The sequence below is a fragment of the Tinamus guttatus genome, unplaced genomic scaffold, assembly GCF_059628265.1.
Source record: "Tinamus guttatus ecotype Peru unplaced genomic scaffold, ASM5962826v1 Tinamus_guttatus_pri_ptg000125l, whole genome shotgun sequence".
Lineage (NCBI taxonomy): Eukaryota > Metazoa > Chordata > Aves > Tinamiformes > Tinamidae > Tinamus > Tinamus guttatus.
The window spans coordinates 4797974-4813696 of record NW_028288659.1 but is presented as its reverse complement, the minus strand read 5'-3'; the positions used below and the strand labels follow the sequence as shown (position 1 = coordinate 4813696).

The 15723-nt window shown below is 48.7% G+C and overlaps 1 protein-coding gene across 1 annotated transcript; it reads right to left on the bottom strand.

Annotated features, from left to right (window-relative positions):
* Window positions 1–1743: 1743 nt before the first annotated feature.
* DENND11 (DENN domain containing 11) lies at window positions 1744–13271 on the bottom strand. The gene is made up of 9 exons (XM_088521578.1): window positions 13058–13271; window positions 7156–7255; window positions 5988–6146; window positions 5032–5185; window positions 4638–4776; window positions 4070–4201; window positions 3742–3892; window positions 3190–3258; window positions 1744–2079 (listed from the first exon to the last, which is right to left on the bottom strand). Exons 1-9 carry the CDS (start codon window positions 13269–13271, stop codon window positions 1884–1886), a joined length of 1314 nt encoding a protein of 437 aa, XP_088377704.1. The 3' UTR covers window positions 1744–1883.
* Between the last annotated feature and the right edge of the window lie 2452 nt (window positions 13272–15723).

The following is a 15723-nucleotide window of genomic DNA, read 5'->3' as shown; positions in this document are numbered from 1 at the left end:
TAGCAATGAATGTGCTGCAAGGGGACAACGCAAGCAGCAGCATGTTTTCTCCTGTAGAAAAATATTCAAAGCCCCGCAAAAAGCAAGCATGGGAAAGACTGCTAAGCAAGACAGTCAGATCACAACATATAACTTACACTAATATTCATCCTGGTGAGCTGTGCAGTGAGCTTCATGTACCTCTTAAACCTCCAAACCTGCACAGCAGCTGCAGAGAGTCTTCAAGGAAAAACACCTACAGCAACCTCTCCTTCCAGAGGGAGACAGGCTGCAGAGGGGCTGGCTGGAGAACACACATGCTTCACCGTGTTAAAGCAACTGGTAGGTGAGACTTTGGTGGTTCAGGCCCTATCTCGTCCAATAAATGTTACGATAAATGGAGACCCAGCTGCAGTCTGCACTGCTACAACCTGTAGGAAGGCTGAGCAGCTATAGCTGTAATTCAGGACTGTTAGTTTAGAGCTGATGCTACTGTTGCCTGAAGGACTTTGGGCACAACAGCAAGTCGTATCTACAACCTGTAGTCCTACAACCCGTAGTCCCATCCTTAGACGAAGCACGGCTAAGAGGGCACCCTTTTCAGAAATAATCTTTCTGGAGGAAAACTTCCAGCCCTGCAGGCATAGACTGAATGCCATTCCATCCCCTGCAGAATAATAATAAATGTCGTTCACTTGGTTTTACAGCTTCTCTGCCCAAGAAAAAATGCCTTGCTGTTGGCCATTGCTTCTACCAGCTGAGCCAAACTCCTAGGGGTCTCCTGCAACACTAAAGCCAGTCCAGATCTGCAGCTGAAAGGTCACATGCTGCTCTCTACCTCACAATGAAAGATGAAGATGGCAGCAGGCAGTGATGACAGCTGCTTGACAAAGGAAGAGCAGCAGCCAGTGCTAAAGCAAAAGAGCGACAAATACCAGCAGCTGCAGAAGGAAGCACTAGTGATATTGGAGCAAACACATTCAACCCATACTTATTCAGCCCAGTCCTACGCAGCACCCTCTGAGCAGAGGCTGGAGAGCACGGTGACTGCAAGGTGGCTCCGTGACATTGGTCCTTGTCCCGTGTGAGTCTGTCTTGCTGGTTTGAAGATTTTAACCAAATGAAAACCAGAGGAAGTGGAAGGACGGATTACGGAGAGACGGTGCTCTTCTCCAGCTGTGAGATGGGTGTAGTCTTTGCCAGTTTATACCACCTCAAACACTGGAAGTGAAGCTCTGCCACTCCGGTAAGCAGAACATCCCCTTATCCAAAATTTGGTTTTGCCACTGCCAGAAAGGGTGGCTTTATTCCAACCCAGCTGGTGAAAGTTGGCTGAGGGGTGTTCGAGGAGTCCAGTTCTGTTATCATTGGTTTAACTGTCTCCACCAGTAAACATGGTGGGACAGGCAATAATTTATGAGAGTGGGCCACTAACAGCCTATGCTGAAGCTCTCTTCAGTCCCCAAGTATAAGAGTGAGGGATAAGTGGGGATGCAATTTCCAGTCAAGTCTTAAGAGCTCAGCTATAGCATTTTGCATTGGACCCCAACAGACAAAGTGCTTTCCTGAAGTCTTCAGCCCTCAGGCATCCAAAATCTAGCCACCACTGGCAACAGTGAAGATTGGTGCAATGGTTCCACTAGTCCTATGTAAACCAAACAAAAGCACAAGTGAAAAAAGTGAGATGAGAACAAAAGCAAACAGGAGCAGTTACTCCTTGGAAAAGTTGAGGAGGAGAAAATAGAAATCACATTTTTCTTGTAAAATTATAAATACTTCTGTATAAAGTTATTAAATAAAATGAGATTCGTCCAGTGGCTGTGGTGGGTTCCAGTGACATTCCTAAGCAATGTCTGGTAGTCTTCAAAACACCATCTCTGCTCCCCATGTGAGGTGCCTGCACTCTACGTGCAGCAGGGGTTGTCGATGACTAGCATGACGTCGATGCCGTATACTTCCAGCAGGTCCATAAGGAAACTTCTGTCCCCTTGGGGGTCCAGGCCCATGCCCCGCGCGTGGTCAGCTGTCAGTGTCTTGTCCTGGCTGGCTGACACCTCCATCAGCGTCTGAAATATCCGGTTGTTCTGCTCCATGAAAAATCTATAGGATAAAGTTAATTGAGATGATGGCATAGGACCAAAAAAAGACAGCATATTCACCACACAGGCAGCAAAGACTCTCCAAACCACATTTAACCCACTTCAGTATAGATCCCACCCTATTAAGGTGGTACTATGTAGTTTTCCATCCACCCTGTGGATGACCTGGAATAAACAGAGATAAAGCAATAGCTTTTAGTTTACAGTGGTGTTCCGGTCTGGCTGATTTATCCTAGGCTTTTCCTCTTCAGAAGAACGCCTTTTATCAGCTAATGTGTACTTTGTGGCAATTAAGTGGAGACATCAGACCTACAGCTCCCATAAAGCAGAGGAGGAAACAATGTTTTCACCCAGCTGGTAAGTCCTTGGGTAAATAAATTCTAATTCTCCATTACTAGAGCAGAACATAGTAGTGAAAGAGCTACTGTTCACCTACTGCCTTCCTAGGAAAATAGTTGGCTTTTCTAAAGAGAGCTTTAACTACATCTAAGCAGCTCAACAATTAAAGTTCTGCCCCAACAGCCCTTTACACAGTTAATCCCATTACTTCTCACCTGCTATAGACTGTGGACAATAGCAATGGGCAGTAATGGCTTCAGAACTAATTCTGTACCTTGTAATCTACACCCCCTTCTTGTTCCTCTGTTTCCAAAAAAAAAAAAAAAAGGCGCCATGTAAGTGGCTAGTCCTTCATAATCAGCCCTTATCTTCACGTTGTACCTTGCACAACACAGTACAGTACCTGCTTCCTTCTTTCTCGAGAAAGAAAATGTTCTTTTTCATGTTTTCATGTTCTTACATGAAAAGTCCTATAGTTCTTATGCTTACAAAAATGGGGAGGGATTCTTTCATTTCTAATTGTGTTTTTAAAATTCTCTTCTTCCTCCCAGCATTTATAAGACCTCAGTGGACTAATACCGCTGTTTGGCTTCTTGGCTTTGTAAAGAAAATGATGTAAGGAGAAAGCACCAGTTTGGTTATTAAGAGGAGCTCAGAGCTGACTATGCAAGGATGTTAACCAAGATGTTTCACAGTGTGCCAAGCCAGAGCAATATAAAATCAGTGAATGTTAAGTACAATAGTGACCAACTAATTAGATGTATTCACTCACAAGATAAAAAGGTCCTCTTCACAGGAGCTACAGTCCTCACCAACTTCTTGAGAGTACATTAACATCTGCCTGGGGGGAGGAGACAGATTCAATGCACCTACATACAGTGAACCTCAAAGCAATATCAGAAGGCAAGAGTTAAAACAGAGTACTTCACATCCATTTCTTGGGGATAAATTAACACCATTGCCCCAATATCTGCAGCACCCCAGTAGCCTTCATAAGGCACAGGACTAGAAATCAAGGTAGAGCGCTGTTTTTTCAGTTCTGCTACTGAGCAATTGGGAATCACTAACAAGTCACCACCTCTGCACTTCTCCTCCTGCCTTCTGTCTGCTCCATTGGTTCACTAGAAGAGTGAGCATGTTTTGCAGAGGGTCCAGGGACTCTCAGTGCAGCATTACAGTAGAACCAGAATCTCAGAGGTAAGCTGAAGTAGTGGGAAATTTGGAAAATACTAAAGAGATGAATATAAAGAAGCAATGTTCTTTCCATTCCACATTGCACTGCTCTCCCAACAAGGAACAAGGCCACTTGGATCTGTATTACTACCTCTGATCATTGAGTCGCCGATACTTTTCCTTGTCAGCATTGTTAATTTTCAGGAGTGGTTGCAGATGCTCGTGATATGTCTTCACATTCTGGTTGTCCACATAGACATCATAGAGATCCCGTTTCTCCTCAAAGATCTTTTCTGTTGTACCTGCCAAAATCAGAGGAGATTTTCAGGTAAGCACGTTGCTCTCCCTGCAAATTGGCTCTTCTGTCCTGCTTTTTAGCTGGTCATTCTGTGAAAATAGTCATTTCTCATCATGGCACCCTTGATTTGACATATTGCAACCTAAACTTAGAAAAATCCCCATTGAGCCACTATACTTACAGGCCACATATGACACTTCTGTCTCCAGCATTTCTATGTCTGCCACGTTCACGTAGAAGAATGGTTTGGACTCCGGTACAGTTCCTCCAAGACCAGGCAGAGAAACATTGGCAAGGCAACAGCAGCAGTACACTGCAGGCAAGAGAGGTACATGCTGAGATGCTTTCAGTATTCTCTGCAAAGGCATTCTGCACCCTGCTCCCCCAGCTACACAAATCCCTATGAAAGTAATGGGTACTGCAGTGCAACGTGGCTGAATGCCAGAATTGCTTATGTGGGAATCCATATTCTGGATGAAAAAATAAACAATTCTCCCATAGGAATTCCATGTTCTTGCTCCTTGAAATTCATTCAGTGCTCTTTCTTCCTATGTTTGATAGTACCACCAAGGTAGGTTCTTCTCAGAAAAGCCTGAAAAGCATTTTGTAGCAGACAGACAAGTGCAGGCCCAGCAATATCCCCACAAGGTGGAATTTGAAGGCCAGCATCACTTCCATGCCCTCAGTAACCACAGGCCTGCAGTTCTTCAGCCCGGTACCTCAGAACTTGCCTGTCCCTGATGACATACCTCGGTAGCAGACAACTCCAACTGGGGGCGGCGAAAATATCAAGATGCGCTTGCGCAGCAGGGCAAACTTCCAGAGGACAAGGATCTGCTCACCAAAGAATTTGATGAACTGAGACATACAGCCAGCGGGATGCGTGATCTGCAGGTGGAGAGAGAGGGAAGAAAACAGCTCAGAGGTGACGCAGGGACACAGGCACAGATGCTATACCTAAACGTGGGAGCAAGCCCAGCACACAGCAATGCCAGAGAACTGCAGCTTGTAACACTCAGTAACAAAATCTTACCTAGAGCAGCCTACAAGTGCTGCAGTGCCTGCTTATAAAAAAGTATGATGCATCAGTAAGACGCAGCCGCACACTGCACATCCCTGCACACCCCAGAGCCCCTGCCTCACCTTCATCTCTGGGTACATGTATCTGTGGATGGATGGTAGCCAGTGGACAGGCTGCTGAGAGGTGGCGGTGTCCTTGCCAGCAGGAAGAACTCCTTTCTTGTCGTCATAGAATGCCTCTAGGTGGGAGTAGTGCCCAGGCATCTCCAGCTGGTGTCTGGAATAGAAAGGGAGACAGAGGAGATCTGTGGTGTCTGCAGACTACGTATTCAGAGTGCTTACCCCCAGCTGACACCTGCTTTCCTAGCCTCTGGGTACCTCAGCTGCACAGGCCAGCCTAGGAGGGCATTAGGAGTAATACAGCTTTCAGTGCAGCCAAAGAACATGGGCAGGACTGAAGCACACACTCAAACAATCCATGCACTGGACTCATCAGGTTTGAAAACATTTTCAGGTAGGAAGAGCTTTCCCTGCTGCCAGCACCAGTGCCTGCTGCCAAGCCCACTCAACACCACAGAGACACATGCCTAAGTGGGATCCCCATCATAGCTTTAGAAGCGTTTTGTGAGCCTTTGGTAAACCAGTTTCCAGAGGAGAAGCAGGGAACTCCTTGTTCTCACAACTCTCCCTTGAACAGTTGTGTCCCCACAGTGCCCCACAGTCAGTAGTTCGCATAGTGTCTGACCAGGCTGTTAGCGGTCAGCACAGGGAGCGCACTACCGCGCATGGCGTTTCTTTCCTGTCCTCAGACTTCCCTTCCTTGCGCTCTCTCTGTGGAGTAGTAGTCATTCAAGTCAGTCATATCATGGCCTTCTACCCAGGTTGCCACACACGTCCAAGCCCAATGGCCAGCTAGGCAATGCTGCCTTTCCCAGGAACAGGCGGCACGTCCCACAGACAAGCAGAACAGGGCAGCCCCGCAGCACCCTCGCACCCAAGCGCTGTCAGACAGCTGCACACAGGTAAATAGGTGCACGCAGGACTGGCCAGCGCCACTCCTAGACCACAAGGCAACTTACCTGACCTGGTTCTCCAGGAAGTGCATGTACCTGTACAGCAGCGTGTAAGAAGGCGAGAGAATCCCCACAGACTTCATGCGGGCACCACGCTCTAGCTCACTTTCCACAGGCATGTTGGCAAAGCAGGCCAAGCCAAAACAGAGCCCTTTGCGGAAATATCTGGGGACAAATATTTGACAGAAGAGTTCACGTTAAAAGAGAAAAGTGGAAGAGAGAAAGGTAACCAACCACCAAAATTACTGATTTGGGAACACGGGGAAAACGTCACTCTGTAGGCAAACCACTGAAATCCTACCATGCTATTTGAAGGGCACACAATGGGCCACAAGTTTTCCAGCTTTCTTGGGAAGAAGGCTGCAATGCAGCATGTTCCAGCCAGGAGTTCCCAGTGCCTCTACTGCTACAGCCCCTACCAAATACGTGTCTCAGTGAGGACACTAAGGAAAGTGCTCTGAAGGAAAGTCTAACAGAGGATGCAGGATCTTGTCAACACAGCACTGTTCTAAGGAAGAAGATCCTCTTTGGGTAAAAGCTGTGACTACAGACCTGAGTGCCAGCACCTGGAAGCACACTTTAGTAGAGCGCAAGGAAAAGTCTATGTGCTTTTGAGAAAATAGGTGTTATTCCTGGCCAAAAGGAAAGTGCATTGCATCAGTGGGTTATTGAAAACATGGCCATGGAGACAGATTCTAGTTAAAATATTTACAGTATAAGACAGATCTAGCAATGGAGAAAGCAAATGAAGAAGAGGTTTGGTTACCACAACGCTAGAAAGATCCAAAGGCACTGGCAGAATTCAGAACCTTTTTCTAAATCCTTTCTCTGCAAAATCCTTCCTATTTTTTCCATCCTTTCTCCTCCACCCTAGGCATTTCCTGACTGTCTCCAGAGTTTGCTATGCCATATGCATTAATATTTGTACCCTACTTGCAGTCCTCACAGCTAAAGTTGTCTTACAGGAGATCCCATATAGCTAAATGATATTTGATGAGATGTTGAGAGCATTGGAAGAGTATCTGGCTCAGATGGATACAGTTTAGCAGCATTTGAATGTAGGAGCTTACTTTCCTGGGTGATATTTTTCTTGCATGTTTTGAACTAAGGGCTGATGGTGCAGACAGACAGCTAAGAGGAACAAGGAGGAGTAGTGCAGCTTGGACATACTCACATGAAGTCTGACTGGATTTTGTGGGACCCGCTTGCCATGGATTTGAACTCCACACCTTCCAAATCGATATCTTGAGGTAAACACCACTCTACCATGTTGCCTGCAGGGAAGCAGATTAAAGCTTTACTTGAGTGAACAGGGTCACAACACTCACTGCTAAAAGGCTAACACCAGCAACAGCCAGTTGCTGCCTTTACATCACTGGGATGCCAGGAACATTGCACTAACACAGCTCCTGGGGCAGAGCGAAACATTATGGGAAGAGGCCAGGTTAAATAATCTCCTGCATCTCCCACGGACATTTCTTGTTGCAGCACAATATCCTGGCATCGCAGAACTTTTGGAGCTGTTTCACAGTGCAGTACTGTTTTGTGGTCTTATTCTTTATATGTTAAATCACAGAGCAACTACAAATTTATCTCACCAGGTACTCCTGATAGTAGAGGAGCATGCATTAATACTGTTCCATTTTTGCTGTTTACATGTATATTGAATATACAAAGAACATAGTATTGGATATACAAAGTATGGACTGCTGCTCCTTAGGAGGAGATTATGTAATAGATCCTACCACCAAGGTATTTTTCTTCATGTTTGCAGTACCAGTCAAACAGGAATCCCAGAGCTTCTAGTTCTTCTAGTTCTTCACTACTTCTTCCTAGAATTTCTCGTATTTCATTCAAAATAAGAGTAAGCTAAAGTTGTAGATGGAAGCTGGGGAGATTCAAGTTCTGCAACATTTTCCTGTGTATTAGAATATTCAAACAAAAAACCCCACAGCCAAACACATGCAGTTGTTCACTGCTAAAGGCCACCCGAGGAGCCTGATCCTGGAGCAGATGGGACTAGAGGCGTCTCAAACCAATCCAGCTTTCGCCTCTTGTGTTACCAAGGCTGGCCAGACAAAGGGGTCTCCCTGAGCCCGGGCAGGTTATTGTTAGTGGAATCGGTAAAAACATTTAACAATCTGCAGCCAATGAGGTCCTGCTCTTGGCAGGTTTACTACGGATTAACGTGGGCCATTTTTCAGACTTTCTGTGCCAGCACTTCAGCATCTAACCTGCCCATTTAGACACTCCTACTGCATCAAGATGAGCTCTAGGCTTAAATATTTCCATTCTCTGCCACTCTTCCTACAGCATCAGCATTTGAAATGATGCAACTTATTTTTACGAACAAAACAACCAAACCTTCCTCAGCACAAATGCAATGATAAATGCAGCATAAAAGTGCTCCCTAACAGTACAGCTTCCCCGATCCCTTGCTTAGAGACAAGGGTCCCACGCGTGCCTGCATCCACACTGTGCCTTTGGAACGGCTTTGCACTTGGCCAAGACTTTTAGAATGGATATTTAATTATGAAGCCCAGTTTCAGAGGCCTTTTATTTTGTTACTCATCCGCACAAGTCTACACATGCACACTTGCATTGGAATTAGGTTTAGCTACTGAAATTTAAATAGGCTATTTTTCTTCTCAAACAGATACTGTATTCAGCAGGCCTTTTCCAAGCCTGCCTGGCAAGGGAGTTAGCCACGTCAAGGGTGGCAACGGGAGAGATTTTAGGCCCAGCCAACCACTTGCAGGCCACGAGCGCAGCCCTCCCGCGGAGCGGGGCTGGCCGAGGCGGCAGCAGCCTCGTGACGCCGCGCGCAGCGCCCAGGTGCTTGTGCAATCACACAGGAAACCACAGAGCTCCGCTCCAAAGCGCCTTCGCCTTTAAGGAGGGTGAAAGGCTGGCACAGAAAACCAGTGACATCACGTCAGCCTACATGGTCCTCCCGTAGCTTCTGCACATTATATATAGATGCTGCCTTTTCCTCTAGTTGTTGGAGTTATTTTTAAAAGGCACAAGACCCTTCCTTGAAAGAGTAAGGAAGTAAACACAGCAACTGTTGTGGTAAAAATTGTGGTTAAGTCCAGATCCTCTTTTAAGCTTTTGCATCACAGCGAATTGGCCATTAGCAGTACATTAGTACATCAATATGCGAGAGCTCCATCCAGCAGAGGAAACCGCTTCACTTCGTTCTCTTCAGTCCAAAATACCCTCTAAGGTATATTCCTGTTTTAGAGGTGTGGAAGGTGGAAGGAACTTGGCTCAAGTGACATGCGCAGTGCAACAACAAGCAGGAGAAAGGCGTCCTGAAGCAGATCCTTATCTTATGGCTTAACAACAAAACACACTTGCTTATCATATAACTACTTCAGCTAGTACTACTTTTTTTTTTTTTTTTTCCTGGGATTGGTCACTGGGAGCTGACACAAACAACCCACACCTGCGCTCCTGGCTGTTCCTCACACCACCTTGCCCTGCCAGTGTTCTGGCGACGTGGCAGTCGCAGGGCAAATGAGGAGATAAAGAAAAAAAAAATTAAGAAAGTCGGTGTGGTGACACACTAGAGCAAACAAGGGACAGACTTCACCCAGACACGGGCGCAACTGCCGGTTTGCACGAGAAACAGGAAGAGGGAGTAACCTAAAAACATTAACGAGTAAAACAAACAAGAAAAGAAAGAAAAAAAAAAAAAAAAGGAAGCATCTCCCCTGCATATGCATAAAGCAGCTCACATATATGCAGGGAAGCTTTCCAAGCGTGACCCAGCCAGTGCTGAAGAGCTGAGGAGAGACATGGGAGCTACCTCCCAGGACCAGGCCAAAGCTGGAACAGCGCTCTCGGTTTCTGGTGGGCAAAGGGAGGTGATCCTGCCCCTCTACTCAGCCCTGGTGAGGCCGCATCTGGAGTATTGTGTCCAGTTCTGGGCTCCACAGTACAAGAGGGATGTGGAGCTGCTGGAGAGAGTCCAGCACAGGGCCACAAGGATGATCAGGGGCCTGGAACATCTGCCCTGTGAGGAGAGGCTGAGGGAGCTGGGCCTGTTCAGCCTAAAGAGAAGGCTGAGAGGGGATCTGATCAGTGTCTATAAGTACCTCAAGGGAGGCAGTGAGGAGGATGGTGCTGGCCTCTTTTCACTGGTGGCCACCGACAGAACTAGAGGTAATGGCCACAAACTGAAGCACCAAAAGTGAGGGTGCCAGAGCACTGGAACAGGCTGCCCAGAGAGGTTGTGGAGTCTCCTTCTCTGGAGATCTTCAAAACCCGCTTGGATGCAGTCCTGTGCCACGTGCTCTAGGTGACCCTGCGTGTGCAGGGGGGTTGGACTAGATGATCTCTAGAGGTCCCTTCCAACCTTAAGCATTCTATGATTCTATGATTCTATGAAAGTTAAGGATGTTCCGCCCTCACTTGTCTTCTTTCTCTTACTGGAGATTCTAGTGACTCCATTGGATTTTCAGAGAGTTTCTAGTGTTTCAGAGAGTGCCTGAAGACACTACTGTCTGACAGCTACAATAAAGTCATCTCGCCCTCCTGAGCCAGTCAGGTGTTTTCAAGGTCTCCAGAGTGCTCAGCTGTTCCGCGCCAGGCCATGACAACCACAGAGCCAGGCCAGCCATGTTCTGGCTCAGCTTCCTGAACGGAAGAGATGCACAAGAGCGAACCAGAACACCTGAACACTCACATGGTTAATGGAGAAAAGACTTCTTCCCTCTCCCCCACTTCATCTTCCCCCATAACTCGTATTGTCCTTTAAGCCAACAGACCATGTGGGATCTTCATGAGGTTGACTATCACCACCTCCATCACTAAAAAAGGTGTCCGAGTGGATGTGTATCTTGCTGTTTAAAAATCTGAAGAGCTTTAGGCTGACGCTGACTTTGCCTCATCTTTCCTTTTCTCCTCCCAAAGCAAATCTTGTCTCATTTCCCTTTGCTTCCTTCATGCAGACCTGATTTAGCCTGGTGCTGAGCGGGTCGCACCTACGGGCTGAACCCCCACGGCTGCCCAAGATCAGCCGGGATCTTCGGTACCCGCACAAGGTGACATCCACACTAGGCAAGTCAGAAGCCTCATTAAAGCAACTCGTGTCTGTGCTCTTTAAAGGGCAGTTCTTGCACAGACCCGCTGCGCACACTTCTAAAGGTGTTTTTAAAACCTTTTAAAGGTTTTAAAAGTGTTCCCAACACATTGCTCCTTAAAGGGAGGGCTGCCGAAGGAGGATTGCCACAGGCAACAAGGTGGCACAGTTTGTTCCTGGGCTGCCACCATGCTGCACTTAATTTAAAGTTCACTTAAGACTCCAACATCCAGGCACCCACACAGGCACCAAAGAGTTGCAGGGACACCAGAAGCGTAATACTGGCCTGGTAACCCCATAATCTACCTTCCTGAGCCCAGCCCACACAACTGCTTAATATACTCAATATTTGAAGGAAAAAAAACACTGCTTGGGTTTGCCTAGTCCAAACCCTACTAAGATTAGGGGAGAAGCTGTTATGTGTAGTCACCCCCTTCCTTCCTGGGGACAAAGACCTCTCACTCTTCTGCTTGCCACAATGCGCATGTACGCGACGACATGTTACTTGGCACCGCAGCCTCCCAGCCACTACCAGAAACTGCCTTCATGGGCCTGAAGGAGCGAGTGGAGGAGACCTGCTGTGCTCGCCCCGGGCAAGACCCACCAGGTTTCCAGCGCGGACGCAGAGAGGACGATCTCCTCTTACACACACGCTGTTATTCACGTTACAGAATCCCTTCACATGGCCTCACCTGGTTGACCTATGAATTCCAATATCCTCTTTTGATCCTGGAAAATTCACATCACTGTGGTTTTAAGATCTTTGCCCTCAGTCCTTGTCCTCCACAAGATACCTGGCCCCCTGCCTGTGAAGGTGACATCTGGGGATGCGTTCCTCAGCATCTTGGCATGCTCCTTGCATCCCGCATCAGCACCGAGGAGCAGCGGGAGACTGAGCTTTCCTAGACCTGAGCCACTAAAACAGCCACTGACGACACCCAGAAATAACTCCTCAGAGGTGAGCAGAGCTGTTTCCCAACTCTCCCTGGACTCCATTCAAAGCAACAGCTGGCCCAAGCAAACTCCTGAGAAAGTTAAGCTACTGCCAGCAAAAGGAGCCTCACAGTTTCCCAGCAGGCATGCGCTGCGAGGCCGCCGGCTGCAGACACGCTCACCTGGACTCGTCCGTGTTTGGGGTGCTTACAAACAGCTCTCGATCGCCTGTTGAGATGACAGCGGCCTCTCCATTTGGCTTTTGTCAAGCGCCTGTGACCTCCAGGCTCAAGATGCTTCTCTCAGCTCCCGAGAAGCGGATGACTTCTCGGAAGCCCTTCAGTGTCTCAGAACACAGCAGCCGCTCTGTTTGGGAGCCTACGTTTCCAGTGGGAAGTCAAAGCTCTGTGAGCGTGACCTGAGTTACAGCTCCCTTCCCAGCTCGCTCACCCCCAAAATACTATGCTATACTTTGCAGAGAGCCTTCCTTTCTCTATTTTTGGTGCTATGGATTTGCTGAGAAAGTGCCAGTCTGTGGAGGAAAGCGGAGCTCACTCCCAGCTCTGGACGCGAGCGGGCTCCCACATCATCCAAGCCATTCCCTAAACTCAGCTCTGACCACGGGCCAGGCTCGCAAACAGCACCCGGGGGGTTCTAAAACGCAGCTTTATAGACTCGCGGTTATTAACCTGCGTCAGTGAAACACAGCGGGGCGATACCAAGGCCTGCGAGTACCAGGAGACCAGGATCGGACAGTACGAAAGGCGCGAGCCCTTTCGGAGGGCAGCTCCCCAGAGCACCGGAGGCCCGGGAGAGCCCTCGGGGGGGGCACACGGGTCCCTCAGGAACACCCGGCTGTGACACGGCTGCGACACGGCTGCTGGCGACCGTGCCCCGCGTGCCCATCGCGCCCGAGCCTTCCAAAACAGCAGCTGCATCAGGCCGGGAACGGCTCCGGGAAGGGCTCGGGGAAGGGCCGCCGCCGGGCCCGCGCGGGCTCCATCTTAGCGGCGCTGCCGCGGGCACCCCCCGCCGCCTCCCCGCGCCCGCTCCTCACCCGTGCGCGGGTCGAAGGTGACCACGAAGACGGCCACGATCTGGTCCTCCTCCGCCTCCGCCCGCCGCGCCGCCGCGCCGCCCCAGCCGGCCGCGCTCCAGCCGTCGCCTCCTCCTCCTTCTCCTCCTCCTCCCCGCTCGGCGGCGGACGGCGCGGCCACGGCGGGGCCCTCGGCCCAGAAGAGCAGCGGCGCCTCGTCCGCGCGCTCCCCCATGGCCGCGGCCGGGCCGCGCTCCGCGCCGCTCCGCGCCGCTCCGCACCGGCCGCGGCGCGGGGGCGGCTCCGGGGCGGGCTCTCGCCAGGCCCCGCCCCCTCCCGCGCTGGGGGCGGGGCGCGCAGCCCCCGAGGGCCGTTAGCGCTGCCACAGCGGCCGTTGGTGGCGAGCGGCGGAGCCACGTCCCGTAACATCGCCGTGGTAACCAACCAAACATCACCGTTACTATTTAATAGCGTAATTAAAGCACAAAACGCAGCATAAAGCATAAAACCCCGCCCGCGGGATGTAACGGAAGGGCAGGCGGCCTGTCCCTGCGCGGTGTTCCCCACGCCGGTTCCCCTGCGGGACGCGGGGAAATGCAGAACCCTCCAGGTGCTTCGCGCCTCCGGGCTTGTTGCGTCCGTCTCTGTGAGCCCTCACGGGAAGCCCTGCTGGGCACCTCTCATCTAAACCCCATGTCCCCCAAGTCCACCATTGTTTGTTTGTTTGTTTGTTTGTTTTAAAAAAAAAGGATCTCTGAGGGGAGACACTAATGTCTCCTCTAACACAAGGGCCGCCAAGGCATCCCCGGGATGCCAAGCTCAGTGCAATTACCATCCTCACTAAGTTGCCTCCAATGCCATTAAGTATCATTAGGTTCAGATCAGTTCCTGAGGACTTTCTGATTAATTGCATTAGCCAATTAAGGCAGCCACAATTAAAGGGAAGGTATTGTCATAAAGGTCTTAATTGCCTAACTCCTTTCCTGTTGAGCGCATCAAGTCGTCCATACGCCAATAAGAACCTCATGATCCACTTTCATTAACATTGGGCTTTCTCTTTTCCTCTTTCTTTTTAAAGTTAGGGCCTGTTTGCTGTGAATGTCATTTCAGATAGCTCCAGTACTGAGTAGGCATTTTGTTTTTCAAAGCCCATACTCAAGTTTACATAGCAAAACTATCAATACGTGGTGCTTAGCAGATGGAGTTTTTCATGGAAGGTGACTGGTAAAGGAAAAAAAAAAAAACACTTTGCAATGTTTTGCTACTGTATAAAGAGCTATAAGGGAAAGCCAGATCCTGCAAATACTTAGCCACATGCTTCACTTCAACCATACAGACAGCGTGAAGCTGTATTTTGAAGAACATTTTTTGCATGCCAGCCACAGTAAAGTGAGGGCTCATTTCTCCTCTCACCATCATTGCCACAGTGCTGCTGGCATGAATGTCGCTCATCCCCACAGAGAGCCAGGTGGGGGAAACAAATCCTGGTTATAAATTCCTCCCCTCCACCCGGCTGTTTCTGGTGCCAAGCCATACCCTGTCCACCTCGCTGGGCAGCTCCCACCAACAACAGTCCCAGGACAAGCTGGACAGAGAAGGAAATGTGTGGAAATACTGATTTCTTTTGTCTTGGAGATATACGGAATGTCAGTACCCCATGACTTCTGTGCTTTTGGTGGAAAAACTTCATAGGACAAAAGATCTGGTGGCACTTGTACTGAAACCACTAAGGCCAGAAAGCTGGGCCTGCTAAGAGCACCTTGTTTTCTAGATGCATGTGAAATTTAAAACTAAAGGCCACATTCGTTGCTTTACCCAAATCAAAGGGAGCTCAGCCAGAAGAGAATTTGGCTCTCTCAGGAGAAAAATCTCTCTTTCAAGAGAAAAAAAAAAAAACAACACTTTTTTTTTTCTAAGAAAAGAAGGGGCTAATAAAATTTTCTCCAGATCTTTGAGTAGTCCTCTAGAAAAAAAAAAAAAAAAAAGGAATTGCAAATGTGGTGGGTTTTAGTTAGAAGAGCAAGATGAACAAAACAGAACTTCTTTGCTCAATAAGTTCAACTTTTCTCCTCTCGTAGCACATTCCTTTTTATGAAAATGGCTGCCTAACACACCTGAGAACAAAAAAGGTCCATCAAAGGTTTGAGAGGAGACCAGAAGTTAGGTATGAAGGAGTTTCATCTCTGAATTATTAACTGCCATGCAGTTATGGGGACTGAAAATAGTATTTGTTTAGATTAAAATATTACTATCGAATGTTCCCATTGCCAAACATACATTGTGAAGACTAAATGATACTCACGGTCTAAAAAGCCTCGGGAGTTTATGGTTGGACTTCATGATCTTGAAGGTCCTTTCCAACCTTTATGACCAACAGTGTCAAGTTGCAGCAGTGTTTAAGAGGTTTCAGAAGGCTTCAGCTGGAGGCAGAAGGCAAGTCCCTAAGTGTTCCCCCAGCGATTCCCTGGCGGCTCTACCGTTTCCTAACAAAAAGCAGCCAGCTCAGGCACTCACAGGCTCTTAGGTCTCACTCGAGGCAAGGTACATGACGGGAGTCATGTCATGCGGTGACAGGGTCCGGATGGAGGTGACAGGCTCTGTGCCCAGACAAAAAGTGCACAACTTCCAGACCAAGTGCAACCAGTAGGAACTTGACTGAGTGCTGGTGCTACCTCTTTGGTGGCCTG

Bases quoted from the DNA above. Each gene is read 5' to 3' on its own strand.
- DENND11 (XM_088521578.1), bottom strand. From the start codon at position 13,271: ATGGGGGAGCGCGCGGACGAGGCGCCGCTGCTCTTCTGGGCCGAGGGC. The intron at 4,202-4,637 runs GTATGTCATCAG...TCTTGCCTGCAG, and splicing joins TGGAGTTGTCTGCTACCGAG to TGTACTGCTGCTGTTGCCTT. The intron at 3,259-3,741 runs GTAGTAATACAG...TCCTCCCCCCAG, and splicing joins CGGCGACTCAATGATCAGAG to GCAGATGTTAATGTACTCTC.